This window comes from Alternaria infectoria, assembly GCF_024043175.1.
Source record: "Alternaria infectoria strain BMP 0036 chromosome Unknown scaffold_3, whole genome shotgun sequence".
Taxonomy (NCBI): Eukaryota; Fungi; Ascomycota; class Dothideomycetes; order Pleosporales; family Pleosporaceae; genus Alternaria; species Alternaria infectoria.
This window is the reverse complement of record NW_026250692.1, coordinates 189,109-213,610: the sequence shown is the minus strand read 5'-3', so window position 1 is coordinate 213,610 and position 24,502 is coordinate 189,109. Positions and strand designations below refer to the sequence as shown.

General features: G+C 54.7%; 9 protein-coding genes across 9 annotated transcripts; 3 read left to right on the top strand and 6 right to left on the bottom strand.

Moving 5' to 3' along the window:
• Nucleotides 1-545: 545 nt before the first annotated feature.
• Nucleotides 546-2,287, bottom strand: J4E92_002317 (uncharacterized protein; the record flags this gene model as incomplete). Its single annotated transcript, XM_051493722.1, has 2 exons — nt 546-944; nt 1,067-2,287. 2 exons carry the CDS (start codon nt 2,285-2,287, stop codon nt 546-548), a joined length of 1,620 nt encoding a protein of 539 aa, XP_051355401.1.
• A 1,386-nt stretch (nt 2,288-3,673) lies between these two features.
• J4E92_002316 (uncharacterized protein) lies at nt 3,674-5,815 on the top strand (the record flags this gene model as incomplete). Its single annotated transcript, XM_051493721.1, has 4 exons — nt 3,674-3,792; nt 3,848-4,463; nt 4,527-5,328; nt 5,382-5,815. The coding sequence occupies 4 exons, from the start codon at nt 3,674-3,676 to the stop codon at nt 5,813-5,815; spliced, it is 1,971 nt and encodes a 656-aa protein (XP_051355400.1).
• Nucleotides 5,816-6,445: 630 nt separating this feature from the next.
• J4E92_002315 (uncharacterized protein) lies at nt 6,446-7,509 on the bottom strand (the record flags this gene model as incomplete). Its single annotated transcript, XM_051493720.1, has 3 exons — nt 6,446-6,635; nt 6,684-7,255; nt 7,387-7,509. The coding sequence occupies 3 exons, from the start codon at nt 7,507-7,509 to the stop codon at nt 6,446-6,448; spliced, it is 885 nt and encodes a 294-aa protein (XP_051355399.1).
• A 1,402-nt stretch (nt 7,510-8,911) lies between these two features.
• J4E92_002314 (uncharacterized protein) lies at nt 8,912-10,384 on the top strand (the record flags this gene model as incomplete). The annotated part of the gene is made up of 3 exons (XM_051493719.1): nt 8,912-8,978; nt 9,043-10,281; nt 10,335-10,384. 3 exons carry the CDS (start codon nt 8,912-8,914, stop codon nt 10,382-10,384), a joined length of 1,356 nt encoding a protein of 451 aa, XP_051355398.1.
• A 469-nt stretch (nt 10,385-10,853) lies between these two features.
• J4E92_002313 (uncharacterized protein) lies at nt 10,854-11,816 on the bottom strand (the record flags this gene model as incomplete). The annotated part of the gene is made up of 1 exon (XM_051493718.1): nt 10,854-11,816. One exon carries the CDS (start codon nt 11,814-11,816, stop codon nt 10,854-10,856), a length of 963 nt encoding a protein of 320 aa, XP_051355397.1.
• Nucleotides 11,817-11,823: 7 nt separating this feature from the next.
• On the top strand, nt 11,824-13,446 carry J4E92_002312 (uncharacterized protein; the record flags this gene model as incomplete). The annotated part of the gene is made up of 1 exon (XM_051493717.1): nt 11,824-13,446. The coding sequence occupies one exon, from the start codon at nt 11,824-11,826 to the stop codon at nt 13,444-13,446; it is 1,623 nt and encodes a 540-aa protein (XP_051355396.1).
• An 825-nt stretch (nt 13,447-14,271) lies between these two features.
• J4E92_002311 (uncharacterized protein) lies at nt 14,272-16,407 on the bottom strand (the record flags this gene model as incomplete). The annotated part of the gene is made up of 1 exon (XM_051493716.1): nt 14,272-16,407. One exon carries the CDS (start codon nt 16,405-16,407, stop codon nt 14,272-14,274), a length of 2,136 nt encoding a protein of 711 aa, XP_051355395.1.
• Nucleotides 16,408-17,553: 1,146 nt separating this feature from the next.
• Nucleotides 17,554-18,718, bottom strand: J4E92_002310 (uncharacterized protein; the record flags this gene model as incomplete). The annotated part of the gene is made up of 4 exons (XM_051493715.1): nt 17,554-17,640; nt 17,694-17,993; nt 18,066-18,467; nt 18,542-18,718. 4 exons carry the CDS (start codon nt 18,716-18,718, stop codon nt 17,554-17,556), a joined length of 966 nt encoding a protein of 321 aa, XP_051355394.1.
• A 1,212-nt stretch (nt 18,719-19,930) lies between these two features.
• Nucleotides 19,931-22,775, bottom strand: J4E92_002309 (uncharacterized protein; the record flags this gene model as incomplete). Its single annotated transcript, XM_051493714.1, has 3 exons — nt 19,931-19,992; nt 20,340-22,689; nt 22,743-22,775. 3 exons carry the CDS (start codon nt 22,773-22,775, stop codon nt 19,931-19,933), a joined length of 2,445 nt encoding a protein of 814 aa, XP_051355393.1.
• Nucleotides 22,776-24,502: the final 1,727 nt, after the last annotated feature.

Here is a 24,502-nt window from a genome sequence, read left to right as displayed (position 1 = left end):
CGAGTCAGGTGCTGCTTGTGGGGATATTAGGGAAAATCGCGCATGAGCACTGGGTTGCGCGCATTCGATATCGTGACTCGGGTTGGCTGCAGATTGTTGCGCGTACTTTAGACTAATCAGTAGCATTACGCGTTGTCGCAACACTATATTTACTCTCGGCACTGGTTTATGCCGACTGGAGACAAGAGTAGCTCTGGATGGGCGTATAATATGCGATGATTCACCTCCGCTCTATTGGTGGTCAGCCGGAGTAGCACGATAATTTGGTCGTTTTATTCCCGTGTGTGCTGGCAGGGGAAGGCTCACTAGACTTGAGACGATTTCTTTCTCGATCATGAAAACTTTGCCAGATCAAGATAGTGGCGCGAGCTGTGCCACCTTTGTTGCTTGTAAAGCAATCATTCATATTGCCAAATTCACGGACCTTGCCGGAGAGGGTTACATCAAGGTAGTAGCCATGAGCCTAGTGCTACATGCATCCACATCGTATGGGTTTCAACATTGGTGTAGTATGAACCTCGCCCTATATACAGTCGCACGCTCACCTAGATATCCGCGTTCCTCAACCCTCGTTTGAACCTATCCAACGCCCTAGCTTTCGTCTCTTTCCAGTCCACATGCGGTTTTGGATAACCCAGCTTTTCGAACTCGCTCTTTGACAACCTCGCGTAAGGAGCAAATACCGCCTTTCCCTTGACATCTTTGAGCTCTGGGATCCATTTACGGATATAATCACCATCGGGATCGTTCTTCTCGGCCTGAGAGACGGGGTTGAAGACGGTGTAAGAAGGCTCCCAGCTTTGGGTATTGTTGGAAAGGTCCCAGTCAATCAGAGTTTCGGCAAAGTAGCGTTCGCCGCGGCGGCAGTCGAGCAGGAGGTTGCAGTAGAGATAGGAAGACACGTTCATACGTAAGCGATTGTGCATGTATGCCTCGGCTTTGAGCTGCCGCATGTGTAGAACAAGAAGAGAAAGATGTGATGATTGTTCTATGTAAGAGGGAGGAAGCCCTGTATATATACTACTAGGGCGACGCTAGTGAGTGAATCACGTGATAGGATCCTAACCAACAGCATGCCGGCATCTACAAGAGGTTCGCCTGTTTTGCCTTCATACCATTTCTCCCAGCCTGCTTGATCGTCTTCCCACTCTACTGCGTCGAATTTGAGATTCTGTGGGAGGTTCATGGAGGTGTGTGGCGTAGTCATGGTTGTCTGTCTGTAGAGTTCTCTGAAAACAATCTCGCGGACCCAGCCGTAGACGCCATTGGATGCCTTGGCTTCGGTAAAATCGGTACTGCCGCGATTGTAATCTACAACTTTCTGCAGTGCTTCGCGTACGGAGAACATGCCCGCACTAAAGTAGGCAGACATGCGTGACGTGCTATTTGCGGCAGGATTTGAGCGTGTAGCGGCGTAGTGGTCAATTTGCTTTAGGAACGCATCCATTCGTTTTGCTGCTGCATCGTGACCGACAGGCCACAGCTTCCGTATCCTCTTTTTGTCTTCTTCCGACTCGAATTGCTTGTCTTTTGCAGGTTGGGGTACGACTGTATCGAAGAGGCTTTTTAGCTCCTTCTTCGCAGAGGGGGGATTCGCAGAGGGGGGATTCGCGGTAGGTGGAGGGTTAGTGTCAAGCAATTTCGGCTCGTCTTTCAGCCTCTCGAGCCACGCTTTGAAGAAGGGTGTAAAGACTTTCATGGGTGTCCCAGCACCTGTAAGCATTGTGCCAGGCTCGACAACGGTCTGGTCATGATACAATGAGACTTGAATACCATCTCCAGCTGTTTGGCAGAGTTTCAAATCCCTCCGCATCTCATCAATCTCGTACTCCAAGTTGCCAAACACGTGTGAAATCTCCCACTTTTGCATCCAATCCATTGCTGTCTGTACAATCTTCTTCCTATCCTCGCACTCTAGAAAGACTAGTGGTATGTTCAACTCCTTGAGCTCTTTCTGCATGATGCGCAATCCCTCGCACATGAAATCGACCCTTGCGGGGCTAGTCCCATGCCACGACTCGTCTGCAGCGCAATTGACGTAAAAACATACGAGAGGCTTGCTCGCACTTTGGGCAAGCTCGGAAGCATGATACAGCGCGGTGTTATCTTGAATGCGGAGATCTTTTGGACGAAACCAATGCGCTACCTTTGTCACGACCTTGATTTCCTCTTGTGCACCGAGGGCTTCTTGAACTTGATCGTAGGGAAGATTATCATCTACTCGTTTCGCGCGTTTGAGAGTCGTATGCCCGAGTTCGGAGCGTTCGTATGATGTTCTTTTGGACATGTTCGTATGGGTCTGGGATTTGTTCGGCTCTGCGGGCTTTTTTGGCGGTGCTCTACTTTGGAAAAGAGTCGCGTGTTGAAACGCGCGGATCGGTAGTCGTACTTTGACACTAACACATCTATATTGAGCAGCTGCCGGCCTAGGTAGAGTTTGCAATAAGAAGACGCGTTCGAAGGAAGGCATTGAACATGCGCTCTGCGCTTAGGCGTACCTTTGTACCTGATCATCGATAAACCTCAGACTAAGGGTTCAGAGTGGTGACGTCGGCGGACCACCCAACCACACCAACTAGAGCCGATCAAGACGTTACCCTGATGGACACCTGGCGTCGAACACCAATCGAAGGCATGCCTATCGGCGTTTCAGATACAAGATCTGGAGAGACCCTTGGTTCCCGCTGCATTTCGCGATCTGTCGCCGCTTCCTGGGATTTTGGTGCTTTGCATAGGGCTGCATTCGATTCAGGGTTCCAGGCGACGACGGTGGATGTGAGCACGCGACAAACTACGTTGCTAGTGCGAGGTGTTAATGCGACCGACATAATTCCGCTCTAACGCGCAGACAAGGAGTTGCGTAATTTCCATGTTGGAGTTTTGTTGGTCTGACAGATTGACCGCAGCCGAATCACGCCAGCCGGGCACGGTGCCTAGTTGCTGACACGTGATGCGAGTCTTTCGGACTGCGATCAAGCTCTCTTCCTTGAGCTCGTCGGCACCATATCCGTCGACGAGCTAGGCTAGCAAAGCTTTGTCGTGTTGTGTCGCTGGCCCTCACTACGATGGCGAATGGAATTGCCCCGTCCGGAGCACACCGTAGGCATCAAAATCCCAGCCGCTCGCAATACCCCATCGCCAAGGGAAAATCTACGGGGATACCAATTTTGGTTTCCACGAGAGAACCATTGAATAGCGAATCAAATCATAGCTGTGCGGAACGTGACGCCAAGATGTACCAAGCCACGCCAAGTCCTCATCCTCCAGCCTTCCATTAACTGGCAGAAACGTGCATGTCTTTCCCAATGAGGCAGCTCGTTAAGATTCTCGATGATGACAGTGGCTCGCGGCGCGGACCAGGCCAGCGGAATGGGGACTGGGCCCAGGTAGCCGGAGTCTTCCTCTCGAGCAGTAAGAGCGCTGTGTTATCGCACGAGGGACGGGAAAAGGCACTTAATGCACCTTGTATTGCAGAGGAAGGCATGCCTCGGGTATGAAATGTGGACGCTAGTAGCTTGATACGCGGGACATGGTCTGATTCGTCTTGATGCATGTATGCAGGTCCGGGAAGCTCTGTGAGCTTATAAAGGTTGGAGCAACAGCTTCCCAGAATGTCGGTTCATCGCATTTTTGAGAGTCTTGCCCACTTACTGATCTCTCAATCGCGTTCGTTATGAAGTGTACATGCTCAGCTGTCGTGGCTGCAGCCCTTTTGGTCGGGTCTGTCTCCGCGCAGACATTCCGCCGTCTGGGAGCTTGCCCAACGCTCGGTTGCGTGTTCCCTCCTGACCAGTAAGCATGCAGATTGAACGAGCTCAGAGAGCTCAATTGCTGATACACAACTCAGGGCCGACTTTCTTGCGGGCCAGTACTTCGACATCCGTCTAGAAGTTCACCAGCCAAGGAACGGATCCGAGTTCATCGGTCTACCTCTGGATGAGCAGTTTACCTTCACTCTTGGAAAAAAGGGCGAGGAGGCAAAGCCAGTAACAGAGTTTTTCAACCTCGAAGAACCCAAATTGGAGAAGTGGAACTTCACATGGTACGAAGACCTCTTCGCACGCGACGCGGCAAAAAAAACCCTCGTCAACGTTGCTTCTCGAGCGTACCGCCGCATCGCTCTTTACGAACCTGGCGAGTACACTGCTACCCTCAACTATAACAATGGAAGCAAGACGGAAGCTACTTGGCTCGTTCGCGACCTGGCTGAGGAGCGTAAGGCCAAGAACGTCGTTCTCTTCATCGGTGACGGGATGACCACAAACATGATCACAGCTGCTCGTTTGATAGGCCATAAGCAGGTCAACGGCAAATACCAATCTCTCATGGCCATGGACAAATTCCCTGTCGTTGGCCACCAGATGACCCACTCGATCGACAGCTTCATCACCGACTCCGCTAACTCTGCTGCTGCGCTCAACACTGGTCACAAGTCAACAGTCAACTGTTTGAACGTTTATGCGGTACGTGTCTTCCATCTCGTTGCGCACTTGTATGTATCATCATTTTACTGACAAATAGTATAGGACAGTAGCAAGGATCCTTTTGACGACCCGAAGGTTGAGAGCATTGCTGAGATCTTTCATCGTCTTACCGGAGGTCACGTAGGAATAGTATCGACAGCATACATTGCGGATGCTACCCCCGCTGCCTTGGTATCGCACACTCGTCTCCGTAGCGAGTATGGAGCTATCGTCGATACCTACCTCAATGGTGTCGGCCAGAACTGGACGAAAGTTCCTCTAGATGTCATTTTCGGTGGTGGCGCCGAGCAGTTCTACCCGTCTGAACTTGGAGGAGTCACGTATCAGGACAAGAACTACTATGATGAGTTTGCCGCGCAGGACTATCAGATCATCCAGAACCGCACTGCTCTGCTCTCTGCCAGCAATGAGGAAAAGGCTCTCGGTATCTTCACCACCTCCAATATGGCCAAGTGGCTCGACCGCAATGTCTACCGTGACAACCTCAACCAATCGCTTTCCCCTACTGGAGATGGTACACCCGCTCTTGATCAGCCGGGTCTCAAAGAGATGACCCTCAAGGCCATTGACATCCTCGAAACCCGCTCAGGTGACAAAGGATGGTTCCTTATGTCAGAAGCCGCCAGCATTGACAAGATGATGCATGTTCTCGACTATGATCGCGCACTCGGTGAACTTCTCGAACTCGACGACACGGTGAAGGCCACTATTGACCACCTCAACTCCACCAACTGCCTCAAGGAGACTCTGATCCTTGTCACTGCCGACCACGGCCATGGCTTCGATGTCATGGGCTCCGTTGACACACACTATCTAGCTGCTCAAAACGTCGACCGCAAGAAACGCAAGTAATACCCATGTACGAACTGTTGTGAGACATTAACTGACTTCGTACAGGCAATGCTGTGGGGACGTACGAGCAATCTGGCGAATCCCAATACATCAACACCGGCAATCTGACGTACACAGATTCTAACTTCCCGTCGACTTGGGAGCCCAGATTCAGTTTGTTTCAGGGGTTAATGGCAGATCCTGATCGTCGGGAGAATTGGTCCGTCCGCAAGAGCGGTCCCCGCGAGCCCGCAGCCGAAATCGAAGAAGATAGCGGCGACAACTACGCAAACCCCGAGGATGGCGAGGGCGGTATTTTGCTCAATGGTACGCTGCCTGTCGAGAACGACCAAGGTGTGCATTCGTTGACGGATGTGCCTGTCTATGCCATGGGCCCATGCCAGGAGCTCTTCCAGGGGACATACAGCAGCATTGATATCTTCTACAACATGGCGACTTGCTTTGGCCTAGGAAGAGGCAAGCCAAGTGCTGAAGAGTAGAGCATCTTTTTAGGTGGAGTGTCGAAGAGAGAAGGACGGTGCAGGGTTCATGACCACGTGGACGATGATCATGTTGTGGTAGTACTAAAATCACGTCTACTCTAGAGTAGCTGTAATGAATTCTTGGTGATGATATTACTTCGTGCAACATTTGAGTTGTCCTTGGTTCGAACATAAAGTGTGTTCACACAACTTCATCGCAGGAAAAAGCTGCCACGGAAAGTGATGTGAAAAAGTCTTTAGTTGCTTTTCGCGATTGCCATGGTTATCAGAATTTGATCATTCATTAGTTTTTACGTGTTGGGGTGGAACATGAACAGACGGGTGCTGCATGAAAGCGTCACAGTGTTGTTATGTAACCAATATCCTGAGAAGGTCTTTGGTTTTGGTCGTCACTAGATAAGCCACTGTGGAGCCAAATGCTATCACAGTTCATGGCAACAGCACCCTAACAACGCAGTTCCTGAATGTTACGGCCAACCAAGCAGATTGCCTCGCGCCTACTAAGGTTTCCACGGGTATCGGTAGCGTCCATCAGTTCCGTAACGAACGTAAGGCTCGACTTCACTTGGACGAAATCATTAGCACCACTTGATAAGAATCTATCCTCACACCGAGAGCAGTGTATTCTCACAACTCCCGCCTATTCTTGGCCAGTTCAGCTTGTTGGCGTAGGTTCGGCGCCGTGGTGCTAGCCTCGCCGCTTTGAACGCCCTGCTCCATATCGGCAGCCCACAACGCAGCGCCAACGGTGTTTGTGAAGGAAAAGAAGATTCCGGCAATCGGGACGAGTTCGAGGAGGACAGCTGGGATGCCGAAACTATGCAAGGTTAGTGGTCTGAATATGACTACACGTAGACGGACCGACCTAGCATATGCGGCCTTGCGCTCGTCAATGAAGCGCTCCTTCTCCTGCTTCTTCATCTGCTTGAGTTGGAAGTAGCGGGCATGTGCGGTGGGCCCAAACTTGCGTCCTTGGAGGATGACGAATAGTACGGTGCCCACGACTGGGATGAAGTTGAGCGGAAGGTACATGAAGTATCGGATGATGGCGCTGGGGGCGAATTTTGCGAAAGGCTTCGAGACGAGCTTGCCCAGTTTCGCAACAGGGTCAGTTCCCGACTTTACCTGGCGCTCTTTGGAAACTAATGTGGTCTGGTTGCGGCTGACCAAGGTTGAATCAAAGGTATCAATAAGCGCTTCGTCAATGAGGAAGTTCTTGCTGAGAACCGAGAAGATAGTGGACGACTCGCTGAGTACGAGCAGAACCGTGGTGAAGACTGCGAGTGGTCCGTTGAAAAGGGTGAGAAGTGCGACTTGGGGAATGTATGTGACGGCAAACATGAGCACGGTGACACCAAGACCGAGCGAGACAGTAGGGACCAGTTTCGCAGCGAGAGGCTTCCATAGAGCACGGTGTGTGAAGAAGTACGCAATGCCCTTGGGTCATGTCAGTGTTGTGCTTTGAATGCAATCCCCTAGTGTGGTCGAGAGGGCCGAAAAGCACTCCCAGACCGGCCACTCCAGGCAAACGTCGATGCAATGTAGGTAGCAAGGATTCAGACGCGTACCTTGAAAGGGTAGAGATATGCGGCCGAGCGGACAGCTTCTGAGGCAAGCTGTCTAGCTTGGTTGAAGTCTTCCTTGGCGACTTCCTTGACCTTGTCGGGTACTCTCACTCTGGACTCTGACATGGTTGCAACGGATAGATCGGAAAGGTTAAGAAGATTAGGAAGTAGGGAAAGGCGTCTGAGTCGTGATGGAAGACAAGTGGTGTTCCCTTGCCCAGGTGTTGGTGGGGTGAAGCTATGGAATGTGGAAAACTACGTCATAATCGCGTACTTGGCCCAAGCTCCAATCCTAACAACGCGGACTCTGTCCCTGCGCCAACTACGTCGTTTGAGCAGATAACTTGTTACCGCAGGAGAGAAGAAACCCGAGAGATGGTACATGTTGATTGTATAAAATGCCAATAAGGCAAGCTGGGACGGTAGCGGATCAGTGCAAGGCACGTCATACAGTGCTGGTTTTGCGCATTTGCTTTGAGGTGCAGGGAATCCTGCGTAATTGCAATGTCAGGGCAATTTGCTGTCCCGCTGATGCTGCAATAGTTCAGAATAGTCCACCTATGGGCGATGGCTCAGGAATGCATTTCCAAGGCACAAGTTCAGGAGTGAGTCCATGCCGGATTCGCACGCTTCTAGGCCCTTGACAAAGTCCCCACCGTGGCCATTGTGCCAGGTAAATGTGGCGGTGTTATCAAGATTTTACAGAAGATCTGCTACAAACACGCGTCAAGGACCAAAAATCCGATGCAAGACAGGGTAAATCAGGAATTGAAGACGTGGCTAAGCTTTCCTCTTCCCCACTTTCCATGCACCGGATCGCAAAATGACGCAGCGCCAGCCGCGTGCTAGCCCCCACCACAACCGAACCGGACATTGGCTAGCTGCATCCGTCGCGAAGCCCCTCATCGAGGGTCCAGCGCTGGAGTGGCTGATGTAATTAGCCAAATCTTGTGGCAGCGGCAGACAGGAGAGAACGCCACGGCAGGTATAAGCTGAGGGATTAGGGAAAGATTACCGACCCATGGCCGGTTGGGGCTTGCAATGGCCACGTTTGAAAACAACAGGCACATCGTGCATGACGTCCGACACGAGTTGAGCCAGGTATTCACCAGTGGCTGTGCTAGGGGATAGAGCCAAACGCCTCGTATACTCGAAAGAGCTGCGCGGATGTGCAGCCTACGTTGGGATAAAATCAGCAATTTAGAAAGCGTAGCGTCAATGTAGGCTTCAGCGTGGTCAGCACTTCCCTCGATCAAGGTGCCAAGACCAAAGTAGGAAACAGGGATGTGAGCAGTGACTGCCCAGGTGCCGTTTGTACGACGTGTGCTGATGCAAAGGCATGACGTAGGACCATGGGTCTCTCTGACTTTGGCCCTCGCCTGTGGTGTATATATTAGACCACCAGCGCTTGCTTTTGGTGACCATCTACGCAACGACAACCACCACACCCACGCAACACTCTAATCAACTTCATTCAAGCCCAATCAGCTATCTATACCACCTCTTATTCAAACTTCACACCGCGATCATGTCAGGAGTGATGGACAAAGTTAAGGCCAAGGTCGACCAGGTGATGCACAAGGACAAGACCCATGGTAAGCACTTCCTGCAGACTGCCGAGGGCCTGAAGACCACCGTCAGCTACTCACACTTCTCTAGATGATCCCACCGGTCCTCACAGCTCTCATACTGCCAACACTGCCGATCCTACTGTACCTAATACTTCCAATGCTACCACTGGCACTGGGGGCTTCTCCGGTACCCACCATGGCTCTGGTGTAAGCACTGGCCTCGGTACTTCTGGTAGCCATGGCGAGCGCAACCCCGAGTACACATCTTCTACCCATGGTTCTACGGGTCTTGGATCATCAGCCACTCATGGGAGCACTGGTCTCGGGTCCTCAGCTACCCACGGCTCTACCTCTCACAATGACCCTACCGGTCCTCACGGCTCCCACACGATGAACAAGGCTGACCCCCGGGTCGACTCCGACCGTCTTGGAAACGCCGGTAACACTGCTGGCGCAGGCGGTTATGGTGCTGGACAGTATACTGAGTCCCACGGCACCCATGGTACTACTGGCAGCGGCCTCACCGGCACAGGGCTCGGCTCTTCGACTACTGGAGCTTACAGCTCAGGTAACAGCAGTGGACTGACTGGTGGTCACGGCACTGCCGATTTCAACGACCCAACTGGTCCCCACAGCTCACGCATGGCCAACCAGGCTGACCCCCGCGTCGGTGGTGTTGGTAGCACTGGAGCTGGCGCATACAACACTACTGGAACCGGTCTCACCGGCCATAGCACTACCGGTGGTCTTGGACACTCCCACAACGACCCTACCGGCCCCCACGGCTCCCACATGGCCAACTCTGCCGACCCGCGTGTTGGGGGTGTAGGTAGCACTGGCGGTCTTAGCCACTCTCACAATGACCCCACTGGCCCTCACAGCTCTCACATGGCCAACTCGGCCGACCCGCGTGTTGGGGGTGTAGGTAGCACTGGCGGTCTTGGCCACTCTCACAATGACCCCACTGGTCCTCACAGCTCTCACATGGCCAACTCGGCCGACCCGCGTGTCGGAGGTGTAGGCAGTACAGACACAGGAGCCTACGGCAGCAACGCTAGCGGCATCGGCTCAGGCAACATGGGCCAAGGAGGATACACCACAGGTGAGCACGTCAAGACCGTCCCAGGGGAGGTCGAGGGGACAGGCCGTGACAACCTCTCTCACCGCAATAACGAGAGTGGCGATCTTCCCAAGGCCCTCACCGAGCCTGTTTCCCACGCTGAGCCTCACTCTTCTCTGCAACATGACCAACACGTTCCAGGTGGCGCTCACGGCACTCATGGTACCACTGATGTTCACGGCAAGCCATCTATGATGGACAAGCTGAGTAAGTCTTCCCACGCGGTTGAAAGTTGGATTGACGCTGACAAGACACTCTAGACCCCAAGAAGGACGCTGACCACGACGGCAAGACTGGCATCATGGACTAGATTTCTTGTCGTCTTTTTGCCATCTCACTCGTAGTGTGTTGCGAGAGCAAGTCACATGATGGTTTTGATGGCGTGATTTGCATGAATACCCCCAAGTAGCGTAGTAGCTCAATGAATAGTAATCTCCCTGTCAATTTGGTTCTGTCGCAGTGCTCGCTCTTGATGAGCAATGTTATACTTGTCTGTTATATGCATCCATGATGTTGTTAACATAGATCTGTGATTTCGCATGTACTCGCACATGGGGTATATCCTCGTCAGTGCACTCGGATCAGGTGTATATACTCCGTGCAATGGTGTCGAAATTATAAGAAGTTTGATTAGGGGGTATCATTACTTTTTGCACAAACTCGCCAATGCATACGGCGACCACTCGCTCGCCGTATGACGGGAGTGAATTCAAATATTCAAAGGTTTCGAGATGTGTCGCACAGCCCAATGGACTCTGTGAAAACCCATGGCCATGAAATCACTTGGCTTTTCCCTTGCCCCCCTTCCTGTTTCCTTTACCACCAATCCCTTTCTTCTTGTTTTGGTTCAACGAGCCATCAAGAAGCGCGCTAAAAGTCTCACTCCGCGTCTTGGGCGCGCGATCTGGGGTCGGCACTACAGGCTCGTCTTCCTGTGAGTTTTGCGTCGAAAGCCTCTTGTTCCTCGTCCTCGTTACGCGCTCCTCTGCTCTTGAGGGTGTTGCAAGGCTGACTGTGTCCAAGTCCTGCCTGGTCTTTGTTGTCTTGTTGTCTCTCTTTGCGGGGCGACGGCGCTTTTTGGGCTGCGGTGTGCCGGTATCTGGCGCGGGTTCTTGTTGCGATTCGGCAGCTGCGTCGACGCGAGCTTTCTTGGGAGCCGGCTCTGCTTGGTCGGAGCCTTGCAGGACGTGGCTGTCCGAATAGTCCTCCTGAGCATTGAGCTCGTCGACAGCCCTCTTGCTGGACGTGGCGTCAGTAGACTCGAGGGCGTTGCCGTCGGAGTCGAATTTCTTGTTGATGTTTTGAGCCTTGAGGTGGGCGCGGGCCTTCTCCTTGGCCATGCGCTCCTGCCGCTCCAAGTCGTACCTGTCGTTGCCAGCCAGGCCGTGCTTGATGAAGCGTTGGGCGGCGCCAAGGTCTAGTCGCGCTCTGCCCTCGGCGCTGCCCATGACGCCGCGGTCCTTGATGTGCTTGATCTTGCTGTTGTACTGCTTGAGACGGGCAATTTCCTTGAAGACATGGTGTTGCGTGGCATTGACGCCCGACGCCTTGAGCACGGAGAAGAGAATAGCTTCGATGGCGTATGCGGACATGCAGTAGAACTCTGCCTTGTCGAGGAGCGGGAGAGAGGACGCGGTCGTGTGAAGAGGCGCGGCCAGCAGAGGGTCGAGCGCGGCGGTGAGCTCATCGATGTTGACTTCGAGGTCCTCGACGAGGTCGGGGAGGTCGGTCTGCGGGTCCATGGTGGTGATGGAGGTCAAGCGGCGGTCGCATGCGCACGCCAAAGAAAAGCAGCGGGCCGAGCGCTCCGACGTGCAAGCGTCCCGAGGTCGGATCGCTCACAGCAGACAGCCTCACTCACTCACTCGCCTCGGCCCCGAAGCCCATGGGAATCCCAAGTCGTTCAAGCTGTCGTTCTCCTCCGTTTCACCCTTTCTCCCCAGGCTCCGGCCTCGGATACCACACGCAGCGTCACGATGCGCCGCGGCTTCGGCTCAGACGAGAGCCTTCCTCCACACGGCCGGCTTCTATCGCAGACAGCCTGTACTCGACCGACGCATTCACATCATCGGTGTCGGCAACGTGGGCAAATTCATTGCCCACGCCCTGCGCGGCATACCCAACCCTCCTCCAGTAACGCTGGTATTCGGGGGCTGGCAAAAGTTGAACGAATGGAACGACTCGCAACGCCGCCTGGCCCTCGTCACCGACGGCCGTGTCGACACCAGAGACGGCTACGATGCCGAGCTAGCCATCCCCCGTCTTCGCTACCATGGCCACGAGGTCGGCCTGAATCCCTCCTCGCTAGACACGATCCAAGGCCCTCAGATGCTGCCTGGCGAGTCTGCTGAGCCCATCAGCTCGCTCATCGTCTGCTCCAAAGCCCCCCATGTCCTGCAGGCCATCTCCGCCGTAAAGCACCGGCTGCACAACCACTCGGTCGTCTGCTTCCTGCACAACGGCATGGGCGTCATCGACCAAGTCAACGCGGCCGTCTTCCCGGACCCCGACCACCGGCCACACTATATGCTCGGCATCAACTCTCATGGCATGCACGCCTCGCCACACAGTCGCTTCACTACTGTCCACGCTGGTTTCGGCACCCTCTCGCTGGGCATCCTACCCCACCAACGAGACGGCCATGCCAACGAGCCCTACACCCCCGACTTAAGATTCTCCGCATCAAGACATGGCAAGCCCGTCTACCCGCACCCTCCCGACAAACTCAATCCAGAGTACCCACCCCCAAGGAGCGCCAAATTCCCCTTCACGCCTAACCAACGCTATCTACTTCGCACCCTCCTCCGCACTCCAGTACTCAGCGCAGCCTCCTTCTCGCCCCCCGATCTCTTGCAAATCCAACTCGACAAGTTAGCCGTCAATTGCATCATAAACCCCCTAACCGCCCTCCTCGACGCGCGCAACGGCGCCATTCTGAACAACTACGCCTTGACCCGCACAATGCGCCTCCTCCTATCCGAGATAAGCCTCGTCATTCGCTCCCTCCCCGAACTCCAATACATTCCCAACGTGTCCCAGCGCTTCGACCCAGGCCGCCTTGAAACCGTGGTTGTGGCCGTTGCACACCGCACCAGCGACAACGTGAGCAGTATGCTAGCCGATACGCGTCAGGGTGCGCACACCGAGATTGACTATCTCAACGGCTGGATTGTGAGGCGAGGCGAGGAATTGGGTATTCGATGTGCCATGAACTATATGGTTATGCAGTTGATCAAGGGCAAGAGCATGGTGGTGCAGCATGACATGGAAGAAGAGCTTCCCCTGGTAGGGAGTAAGAAAGGGGGGAGGGCGGAGGCGGACTTGGTGATTAAGAGGGATGGCGCGGAAGCCCACAAGAAAGGCACACCGTGAGACGGCATTCGTCTTTGACGCTACGGCCACACCTTTTGCATAGTTCGACTACACAGCGCTCCACGGGCTATCAGAATCAATACTAGATACAATCCGCAGAGCAGAATGCGCCATCAGTCGCCATGTCCATGTCCCTAGAGCGTAGATCTGCTTATATCCCGGCTTCTGATGATGCACATGTCCACCCAAGAGCCGGTAGGCATAACAGTAGAGCAACCGAAAGAATAGTAGCGTCCTTGTAATTCTCTCGATACCAAAGAAGTAAACGACAGATTGCGATTAGTAGAACTGCAGGCGATGGACATGGTCAATGTGTATATTTCTTCTCCTACTCTTCATCGTTTCTCTTTCTTGTCCTATCTTCCAAGAGCTAGTATTAGATAAAGCTATAGTACATTATGTGTAAAGACACACATCCAACATGTTTAGTCAACCAGACCAATAATACTCCTGCCCACCGCAAACCCTTCCCCCAAAGCTTCTTAACCAGAACAAAAGACTACCAGAACAACTCCCGGTATCCATCAAACTCAAGTTCCCACCATCCCGAGACGAGAACTAGCAGCGAAGATACCTCTCTTGCTATGTGTATATCCGACAGTAACGGGTCCGTAAACCTACCCCTCTAACAAGCCACTGAAGATGCTCAACAAGTAAAGAAAAACAACCAAAGCATTCGCCTCTTACTCGCCGTATACAAACGTCAACTAGGATAGTGTAACATGATTGAATAAAAGAGTAATGGTCGTGTAAAACTCCAAGCACAAGACCGGCAAACAGCGAGTTACCCAACAAGAATCAGCCAGTTACTGCATCATGTATGGCTCAGTCGAAAGCACCAGGCATACTCGTACCGGGCATCCTCAAACTAAGTCTACTGCCACTGGCATCCTTCTCTCTGCTCGGCAAAGCAGGTGCAGGGTTCGAAGAGGAGCGTTGACGCTGTAGGCGTGGATCCTCCAGCTTCGTCATTTCCTGTTCCTGTTCAGAGACCGCTGTTGCTTTCCTGGTATCGAGAGACTTGTTCACTTCGTCTTGGAGTTGAGCTTCAGCTTGCTGTTCAATGTCCTTTTCCTCTTCCACTGTCAATGAGGGTATTGACGGGGCTGCAGTGACAGACTCATTCTGACTACCGTGGTGAGCTTCGGCTGACGATGTTTCGGCTTCCGGATTGGCGATTGTCTTGGACTCTGAGGTCAAAGCGTCGTTGTGCTTCAAAAGGACCGTCTTGCCAATGGAAATTCTCTTGACCTTATCACCGCTTTTGCTCCGAAAAGGGTCTTCATCGCTCTTCCTTGGCTCATTCGCCGTCGACGCAGCAGAACCACCTGCTGTGATGTCTCGAGGCTCAAACGACATGATGCTCTCTTCACTCATCCTCTCCTCAATCTTCACATCGCTATTCGTGAATGTGGGACTGCGTGGGCCATCTCGCAAAGGAACGAAGGAAGGAACCACACCGCCACCAACGCGAGTCCAGAACATGCGTTCGCGAAGTCGCACACTCTCTTCCCAGGTCGACTTCTTTTCTTCATCCGTCTCTGCGCGCCAGTGCCCCGCTGCTACCATGCGTAAGAAACCAATGTAGTCGCACGTTGCCCGAACGCGACCCAGACACCAGTCACACAAGGGGTAGCGCTGAGAGTCTTCAGTATCGGAGGGCTTGAATCGAAATTTTCGGGCGTACTGATCACCATTCCTTGCTTCGCCACAAAGCGAGCATGGAAAGATGGGAACCCGAAATTTGGATGGAGGAGCAGGGTTCGGCTCTACGACCAGGGAGCCAGAAGTGATGCTGTTCAGTACCGTGCGGCGTGCCATCCATGAGAGACCGGGGGCGATATCCAGACGCAGTGTTGGCTCTATGTCCTCGACCAGAGCACGTTTATAGAACTTCTCGTCCTTGAGGTTGGGCATACCAGCAGTGGCTACAGATTCGCGAGGTGAGTTGGTAGCCGAGGTGGGCGACTTGGAGGGCAGCGACGTGGTGGAGCTGTTGGTCAGTGATGCCAGTCCCAGCACATTCAGGCTGCTGTAGTTGCCGCTGGATGCGCGACTTGCTGGGGCAGAGGAACGGGCGCTGATCTTGAGCATGTCCTGAAACTCGTTGAAAGCGGCAAGATCGGAGCGTAGTACGGGATGGATAAGATGGGAAAAGTGGAGGGGATGATCGGGGCTGATGTCGTCGGTTCCCGGCGTGGTGGGTGTCAGGTTCATGGCCTCGAACAGCTTGCTCATCTTGTCGGCCGGAGCGATGCCTGGTGTTGACGGAGCGGTGGTTGCAGTGAGAGCGTGGCTTTCGTTGTCGTCGCCATGAGAGCTCATCCTCTCGACAACGGCCTTGAGATCGTGCAGCTGGTCCTGGAGGGAATGTTGCAGGACGTCAGCGTCGCCCAACTGCTGCTTGAGTTGCTCGCCGCGTTTCTCCGAAGCCTCCGTCTCTTTGCGCGCAGCTGCAACCATGACGTTGGCCTCTTCGAACAGGGCAGCCGTCAGGGCCTCGACTTCGCTGTCCGTCTTGCGCTTGGCAGCTTCTGCGTGGGCTCTGCGTTTGCGCTCCTCGCGCAGCTCCGTGGACAGCTGCTTCTCCATCTTGTCGTAGACGACCTTGTCCACCAGCAGCCCCGTGGAGAGCTTGGCCTCATGGGCCTTGACCTGGGCCTCGAGGTGGGCCAGCTTCTCGCGCGCGGCGTCGAGCTCGTGTCTCGTCTGCTGCAGTGCATCGTCGAGCATGGTGGAGTGATTGATGGCGTTGATGAGCTTGGTGCTGAGAGTCGAGACTTCCTGGCTGAGGTCGGGGTGCGAGTCGGTCGAGTCGTGGCGCGACAGAGGCGGCTGTGGAGTGGCCGAGCGCGGGTCGGGGATGGTGTTGATGCCGTCGCTTTCGGACTGCGATTGCGACTGGGCGGTTTTGGCGAGCTGTGGTGTCGACATGGATCGTGTGACATGGCTCTTGGGCATGGGCGACAGAGAGCGCAGTCGCGAGGGCGTCATTGCACCTGAGCCGTGGACCCAGGGGGCCGAGTGGGCTATGAAGCTGGTGGGAGAATGGACGTTAGCGATGGCCCACGCAGCGCCTCGCTCGGCCAACGTGGACGTACGAGTACTCGGCCATGGCAGATGGCGATGCAGGCAGTGTGCTATGTCGTCGCAGGCATGACAGAATCCAACCGAGCGAAACAGCACGAGGGCGCGGCCGGCCGACGGGGTGGACAAGGAGTGACGTGACGAAGAGCGTCTGACAAACACTGCGTGGTGGACCTTCAAACAACGACGACGACGACGACGACGACGACGACGCTCGCGTCGGGCGCCTACGCTCAGATCGCCTCCCAAGCCCCCGCGCGCGCCGCCGCCAATCACACACAGGCCATCCCGCCGCCCGCGCCCGCCCTTGCCTGCTGCAGGCCTGCTTTTCTGCACCGCCACACCCAAGTGGCTGACACGGACACTGTCGCACGCTGATCCAATCCACTTTGGTCACCATGGCAAACACGCCAACCACGAGCAAGGGATACGCATACTCCATTCCACACTAGCTTACATGCTTCATCCCCAAAAGGTTGCTTGTTCAAACGCGACACAAAGAGAAAAGAAAACGACTGACATTATCGCATCGACGTCTCGCACCCCATCATGACAAGCCGCGAGCCAGCGGTGAATTCCCCCATGTTGTCCACCATGTCTTTCCCCCCTTCGACCTTTCCGCGCTTTCTCCAGTGCTGTGGCCTGTGACGTCCACATAAAACAATGCTCTGATATCCGCCCTCTTGTGTCGCCGCCATCCATGCCAAACGCCAAGGCTAGCCACCGTCGTCGTCGTTGAATCGTCCGGGAAAGAGAGGGCCGACCGTCGTGTCCTTTGTCGTCGTGTGCGTGTAACGGTACTGGAATGGCAAGAATCAACGACAGGATTGTGTACAAATGCCAACGGCCGTCCGCAAGCCCATGGCTGAAAGGGGGTAAGGAAATCGAGATGGAGCGTGTTTCGCGTCGTTCGGCATCGGGTCTCGGGGGTGGGCTAACGATTGCCATCGTCTAACGACGCCCAAACCTGCTGTAAGAGAAGTTCGTATTGATTCTGAATGAGTGTGGTCATGGCTACTTCTAGCTTTTCTTGGTGCGAGGAGACGCTGCTCTGCCGCTGCCAAGGCTGGGGACGTACTTTTGTTTCTTCTCTGCGGGCTTGAGAATCTGCATACCCCATTAGTACCTGTTCGACGTAACCTTGTGCGCCTAGAGCTTACCTGGAAGGAACACAGCAGACTCTCGTCAACGCTCATCATCGCGCCAGCGTTGTCAAATTCACCGCAGTAGTTGGGTGCGCTGAACAGTGTGACGAGCTGGCGCTTGGAAAAGAACTCGTAACCGTCTTCGACAACTTGGTGCGCACGGCAGATAAGGTCCATGTCATGCTTTTGCAGGAAGCGCGACACTACGTCGGGCCCGAATGTGAAGCTCACACCTCGGTCATTCTCGCTCCATCCGGTAATGTCCTTGTCTGGGTCGGACCAGAGAAGGTCGCAGAGGAGACCGCAGTCGGGAATCTGTCCTTGTTAGCCTGTACGCTTCATGGACACTGCAGTTGCAGTTGCAGTTGCAATTTGAGCCTGACTCACGTCCGTGGGTCGCATGACGCGCCTGATCTGTTCCATCGAGTTAAGGTCTGGGCTGAGACCGCCGTGCATAGTGAAGATCTTCTCGTCGATGATGGCGGCAATGGGTAGGCAGTTGAAGCAGTCGGTAAACGTCTTCCACAGCTTGATGTTGTATCTTCGTTTGCACTCGTCGTAGAAGCCGTAGATGCGGTTGATGGAGGCGCACTCGTGGTTGCCACGGAGGACGAAGAAGTTCTCGGGGTACTTGATCTTGTACGCCAGCAGAAGGCATATCGTCTCGAGAGACTGCTTGCCACGGTCGACGTAGTCGCCTAGGAAGAGGTAGTTGGCCTCTGGAGGGAAGCCGCCGTACTCGAAGAGCCGCAGCAGATCATAGTACTGGCCGTGGATGTCTCCGCAAATCTGAAAGGCAAAGCAGTCAGTAGGTGCTCAGAAGCCAGATCTCGGGCTTCGCAGCACTGCGCGTTGTGACTGACCTTTATCGGTGCCTCGAGCTCGAGCAGGATAGGCTGTGAGATGAAGATTTCGCGTGCCTTGGTGCATAGATAGCGGATCTCCGTCTCGAGCAGCTGTACCTGTTTGCCAGGCCGGCTGCCACGGACCTCGAGCAGACGGTCTATGATGGAGTCCAGGTCCACCTCGTTCTCGGCCATAGCTGGGACTTGCTACTGGCACTGGTGTGGGTGGCTGAAGGTGCAAGGGAAGACCTCGCGCGGGTGGGTGGGAGAGGGCTGCGCGTAGCACTGGCGGTAATTCTCCTGCACCGGGCGTGTTAGCAGTGCCCTATGCCTTGGGGGCTCCAATGGGAACGCCGACGTACCTCTGATCTCAAAGAGTCGGCCGGATCGGGTCGTGGGTGGTCGACGCTATGGGCGGGTGGAGTATGGCTCAAAGCCCCTCAAAAGCGCCTGGCGGCAGAGCTGGGATCACGCGACGAGTGGGGCGGCTGCGATGTGCGCTGGTCAATTGTGCTTGTTGAGACGGCGATACCTGTGCGGGCTGCTGCTGCGTCGTGGGCAGGCGAGTGCGGTGCAGTGGGTGGGGGGGCCGCTGAGGCGTTGTTGTGACCGGAAGCCTGTCGAGTGGGATGCTAAGAGTAACTTCACCGCCTGTAGCAAGCGGGGACGGTCTGGCTGCGAGGACACTGGGGGCGAACGGCGTGCGACTGCTCAACACAGTGTACCTATGGGATCGCGCGCGAAGTGTTTGTATACGCTGATTTGTAGGCCGGGTTGGGTTGCGGTGGTGAGAGGATCGCGCCGCCCGAGTAGTAGTTTTGCAGCGTTTCAGTTAGTCCTAGGCCGGGGCTGCCTTGGCACCAGAGCGTGCTAGCCCAACACAGACGCGCGTCGGACCTGGGAGAGGTTGCAGACGTCTCGACTGCCTTGCGGAATCAACTGTAGAGGGTGCAATTGTTCGCGAGTCTCTGATCTGCGCAAAGCTTCTGGCTTGGGTGTATCTACTCCTCCAGCTATTGCCGAAGCCCTTCACTCTCACCCCGTTTCCAACCCAGTCTTTGCCTGTGTTTGCCGTCTCCAATCAATGTCCCACTTGAGCGCCGGCAGCACCTCACGCGTTACATACATCTTACATGTCGCAGTAGTCAACAATACATGCTGAACGTGTGCACCATCTGCGAGGAAACTGCTATTGTATTTGTAGTCATGTGAGCATTCACTGCTAATGCGCGCTGCATGATGCAATAGATCAACCAACGCCTGCCTTCTTCCTTGGGCTCCCTCACCAGAACGTAGACGACGCTAACAAGCAACACAAAGGGAACAAGAAGCTACGCACTCATCGCCAAAGGTAACGGGCAACCAACCTACAGTGCGCCGGCATAGAAGTTATCTTACACTATCCATTCAACCAGGAACATGGCCGTTATGCTCCCAGAGGAGAACACGCAGAAATGCAACACGACCGCCTGTTGACAAGGGATAGGAAGAGATCCCGCCGGTAATGTCGAAACACCCTCGGAAAATGGTCTCGATCGGTCCCACGAGCGTGACAAACTGCGACGCTCAAATTCGACTTACATCTATCCAACGCCTTGCCCGAAGTCCCGTGAATAAATTGATGAACAAACTATATAGACAAAAGCGTCCGCTTCCGGAAGCTGCAGTGCGAGTCTGGCAAAGCGAACAAATTGTTTTGGGTATCGCAAGTGGACAGATCGGGGGAAATTAGGTCAGCCAAGTGTACGACCAGATGCGATGCTTTGGCTCGGTGTACGAGGTAGTGTTGGCCGCATGGTAGGGGAGCTATACCCACGATCCGAAGGAAAACTATTGACCGATGTGTTGTCCCAGCTCTCGTCTCCTAGCGCGCTAAGCCATGTGTTACCGAAGTCTTGCCGAAGGGCTTCGATCTTCTTCTTGTACAAGTCCTCGCTGACGTCGAATTCCGTTGATTCCGGATCGGCGGTTTTGGTCGGGGGTGCGGTATCGATTGAGGGCAACTGTTGGTGGCTTGTGTGAGGTTCGTGTGCGACTGTACGCTCCTCTAAAATACTCTTCTTGGTAGGATCTCCAGAAACTTGTCCCTTGGACGGCTCTACAAGCCGGGGCGTATCCGTGGCCAATGTGTTGCTTGCAGTCTTCGTGATCTTAGGGGCTTGTCCGACGACAGTATCCTCGTATGCCAACCCTGTCAAACTAGAGTGCGATGACGACTGCAGCGAGTCGGTCTGAGAGAGCTCGACAATTCTCCTTTTAGGGCCCTTCTTCTTCTTTTGGGAACCTTGTGCACTGCGCCCACTCTTGGTACGTTGCAGGGAACCGGTACGCTGAAGCACACCTGTTATGTCGGAGGAAGTATCGACAGATTTGACAACCTTTGGTGGTACGTGTCGCGGGGGTTGCGAGTCATCCTCGGGTGGCGGCTTAACGATGGGAACACCATGGCGTTCGGGAACTCGGTCAACGAGTTGCTTCTTCTCGGCATTGCTAGGTCCTACAGAATCGATGACAATATCTTCCGTATAGCCTGGCGTCTTGCGGAACAGATTGAAAATGGTCACTCTGTAGGTGGAGTGCGTTTTGCAAAACGGATTGCGATTGACATAGATATCAGTTATGTCGGGAACGCCAGTCAGTCGCGCAACTTCTGTAGGATCAGTCAACCTGTTATCACGGAAATCGACCCGCTCCAGAGATAGCAGTCGCTCAACACCAGCCAACGATGTCAAGCGGTTGGAACGAAGGTTGAGCGTCGTGATGGCTGGCAGCGGGTTACGACCCAAAGAGTGCAAGCTGTCAATCATGCAATTGGACAGGTTCAGTGCGCGCAAACAGGTCAGGCTGGCAAGACTGTCAGGAATCTCAGCAAATAAATTGGCAGAAATATCAAGAGACTGTAATGTGTTTGCCAAGGGAGCCAGACTTGCAACTGATATGTTGGTCAGAGCATTGTCGGCCAAGCTCAGATGTCGCAAGAAGCGCCACTTGGTTGCAGGAAACCAGCCCATGGAGAGGAGGTTAGAGGAGCTGCCTCTTGGGGTGGTAGAGCGCACGCTAGAACTAGAACTCCCAGACGAGCGGCGGATGTTGGGTGCATTTGTAGTGCTTCGACCATAGGCATGGGACGAACCATGACGAGAGCTTGGGGGCCGCGTGGGAGAGGTACTGCGCTGTCGCTGGCGCGTCTTGGACGAATTCTCCGGCGCCACGACCGCGCTTCTTGGGCTTGTGCTCTGTTTACTGGCGGAGGTAGGGGAAAGTGGTGGAGATTCTGATGGCGCCAACTGACCAACCTTGGCGGACGGGCTTGCGGTAGACCAAGGCGCGGAAGAAGCGTGTGTCTTTGCCGACCGTCTACGACGCTTGTCCATGTCGTCCAAGACGACATTGATAAGAAGGTCAGCGGGATCGTCAACACCTGCTCGCTTGACAGTAAGACTGCGAAGGTTTTCGGCCAGGCGGTCCCAGCCATAGAATTGCCGAAAGTCTACATCGTGAATCTCAAGCGCAGTGACATTCTTGAAAGCGAACAAAGGGACGGCAGTGTCGAAGGGAAATTCTTCATAACCCGCAATGAGACGGGCTTTGTGGTCAGGAGACAGCCTCAGGCAGGGAATCTTAGTAAATGCAGAGTAGAGATATCGCAAGTCTTCTTGGAGTTGAACTTTCTGTTTCTCTGCCTTGGCTTCACTGTTTGATCCAATGCGAAAGGTGGACCAAAGCGAGGACATGCCTGACATGACACTGCGAACGCTCGACACTGAATGTATGGAGTCGCGGTCGGAAGACTTTGTTTTGCTGCGCTGAGCGCTGCCGAGGAACGAGACATAGTTTGCGGGTGAAGCGTCCGTGTGGATGTTCTCCAGTCGCACATTCATGGGACCAACAGGTATGCCGAGCTCCTCGAATCGAGAAAGGATGTAGAAGAGATGGTGGGGCGTCAATGTGAGCTTGGCTGGCTTGATGGACTGTGAGGTGAAGGTCAGGGACGGCAAAGACAGGGCGGCGGCCCAGACGCTTGACGACGAGGATGAGGGCGGACTAGCGGGGCCGTTGGGAGACGAGGGTGAGATAATGGCCTGGCCATTCTTGGGCATCTGCCGCTGCAGTTGCAGGGCGTTGGCGAGGGCCTTTTCGTGGGTTCGTACAAAGTAAGCCAGGTTCTAGAGCCGTGTCAACGCATGTTCCGAGCAAGGCCAGTCATTGAGAACCGCACCCTTATGAAGACGTGGCCATCCTCGGTATCCATGATGAGAAAGCCGCAGACAACGACGGCTGCATGTAGGGCGCCGGGGCTGTCGTAGCAAAACACGACGTTTACTGGGAGGGAAGGCGCGGTGCGAGGGCCGTGGAGGGAGGGGACGAGGTGCCTCCGGGGCGGTAGCGGCGACCTAGGTACTGCGCCAGTCAGCGAGGCACTGGGGACACAGAGGAGGGTAGAGTAGAGTGAGAGTCAGTCATGGTTGGGATGCTGGCGAAGAAAGTCTTGGCGGCGGGGGTTGGACTCGACCTACGGAGCGCGAGGTAGAAGCAAGGAACTGCGGACAGGCAGCACGATATGCAGCGGCGCAGGACAGAGCTGCCCAGGGCTTCCAAATCCGCAGCACACACAGCGCGGCCAGGCCAGGCGGCGAGTACTGGCGGCGAGCCAAAGACTGGCGCGGCGACTGCGGCAGCGGAGGCGCGGGACGGGCGTGTGCAACAACAGGAACCGACCAAACCAGCGCTGCTTCGCGTTGGGGACGAGCACAACGGTGCTCGACAATGGGCTTGGGTGGGGCTCGGGCAGTCGAGCGAGCACCTGGGAAATTGGATGGCTTCCCCAACACGGCTTGCCGCCTTGGAACGCCCGGTGCTGTCGAGGGGGGCGTTGAGTCTGCGGGAAGAAGCAAGCAAGAGACGACGGTGAAAGCGCCGGGGAGCGGCCTTGTTGGAGTGCAAGCTTCGAGGGTCGAGTTTGGCATCAAAAGTCAAGTCAAGAGCTGGTAGACACGTGATTGGCTCGCGCCGCGCACCCTGGAGGAATGTCGCGAGATGTGGCTGCCGTCAATCGTCCCCAACGCCGTGCGACATGCGGGATCCAGCAGTCAAGACACGGCCAGGTGTGCGTGACGTCCGCGCACACATCGAGCAGGAGGCCAAGCACACCGCCCGGCCCGTTTCGTGGCATCGACGTACGCACAGAACCATTGGGTGTTTTTGGGCCTCATACCCTTCGAACACTAGGTGCCCAAGCATCCCAGCCACGGGATTCCCGCATGACTACTCTCAAGAACCTCGCGCACACGTCGCAGTGCTTGCACTATCGCATGCTCGACTGTCGGTGCAGCTAGTCCATGTCTGCTCTGCAACCCTTCGCTATTCTCCTCTAGTCACATCACGACCGTCGCAAGTCTGCCGCCGAACTGGCGCCATTGGCGGTGAGGCCTCATGAATCCCACTCGACCGTTTCGTCACCTCTCGGTGCAGCGTACCAAGCCCGTACCTCTCCGTCCCTCAAGTCGCTATTCTTTTCTCCTTCCCCGTCTAGCTCGGGATTGACATCACCTCGCATGTGTCCCCTAGACGGCCTCCACCAACACTACTGAACTGACCCACTGGGTACCCGTAGTTTGGGACAAGCTTTTGTAGATATTCCAACTCGCATGAAAATGTTATCAGATCCCTGATATGGCCCTCCAGCAATGCACGTCGTCACATGGACTTGATATCTTTCTCCCAGACTACCATGTACTCATAGCCGCAAACCAACTCTGCGATCTGTCACTCTCAGCATCCCGAGGTCATGTCAGGTAGAAACCACCGCGGCGAAGGTCGAATGAACTGCAAAAGCCAACCCCAATAATAAAAAATGGCATGGCAGATGTTTTCATCACACTCGCGGCATTTGCATCAGCACAGTTCTGACATTTAATTTCTCAAACCCCTCGTGGCATAATAGAGACGCTGGTTGTCTCTGCATCGCATGTGCTTCAA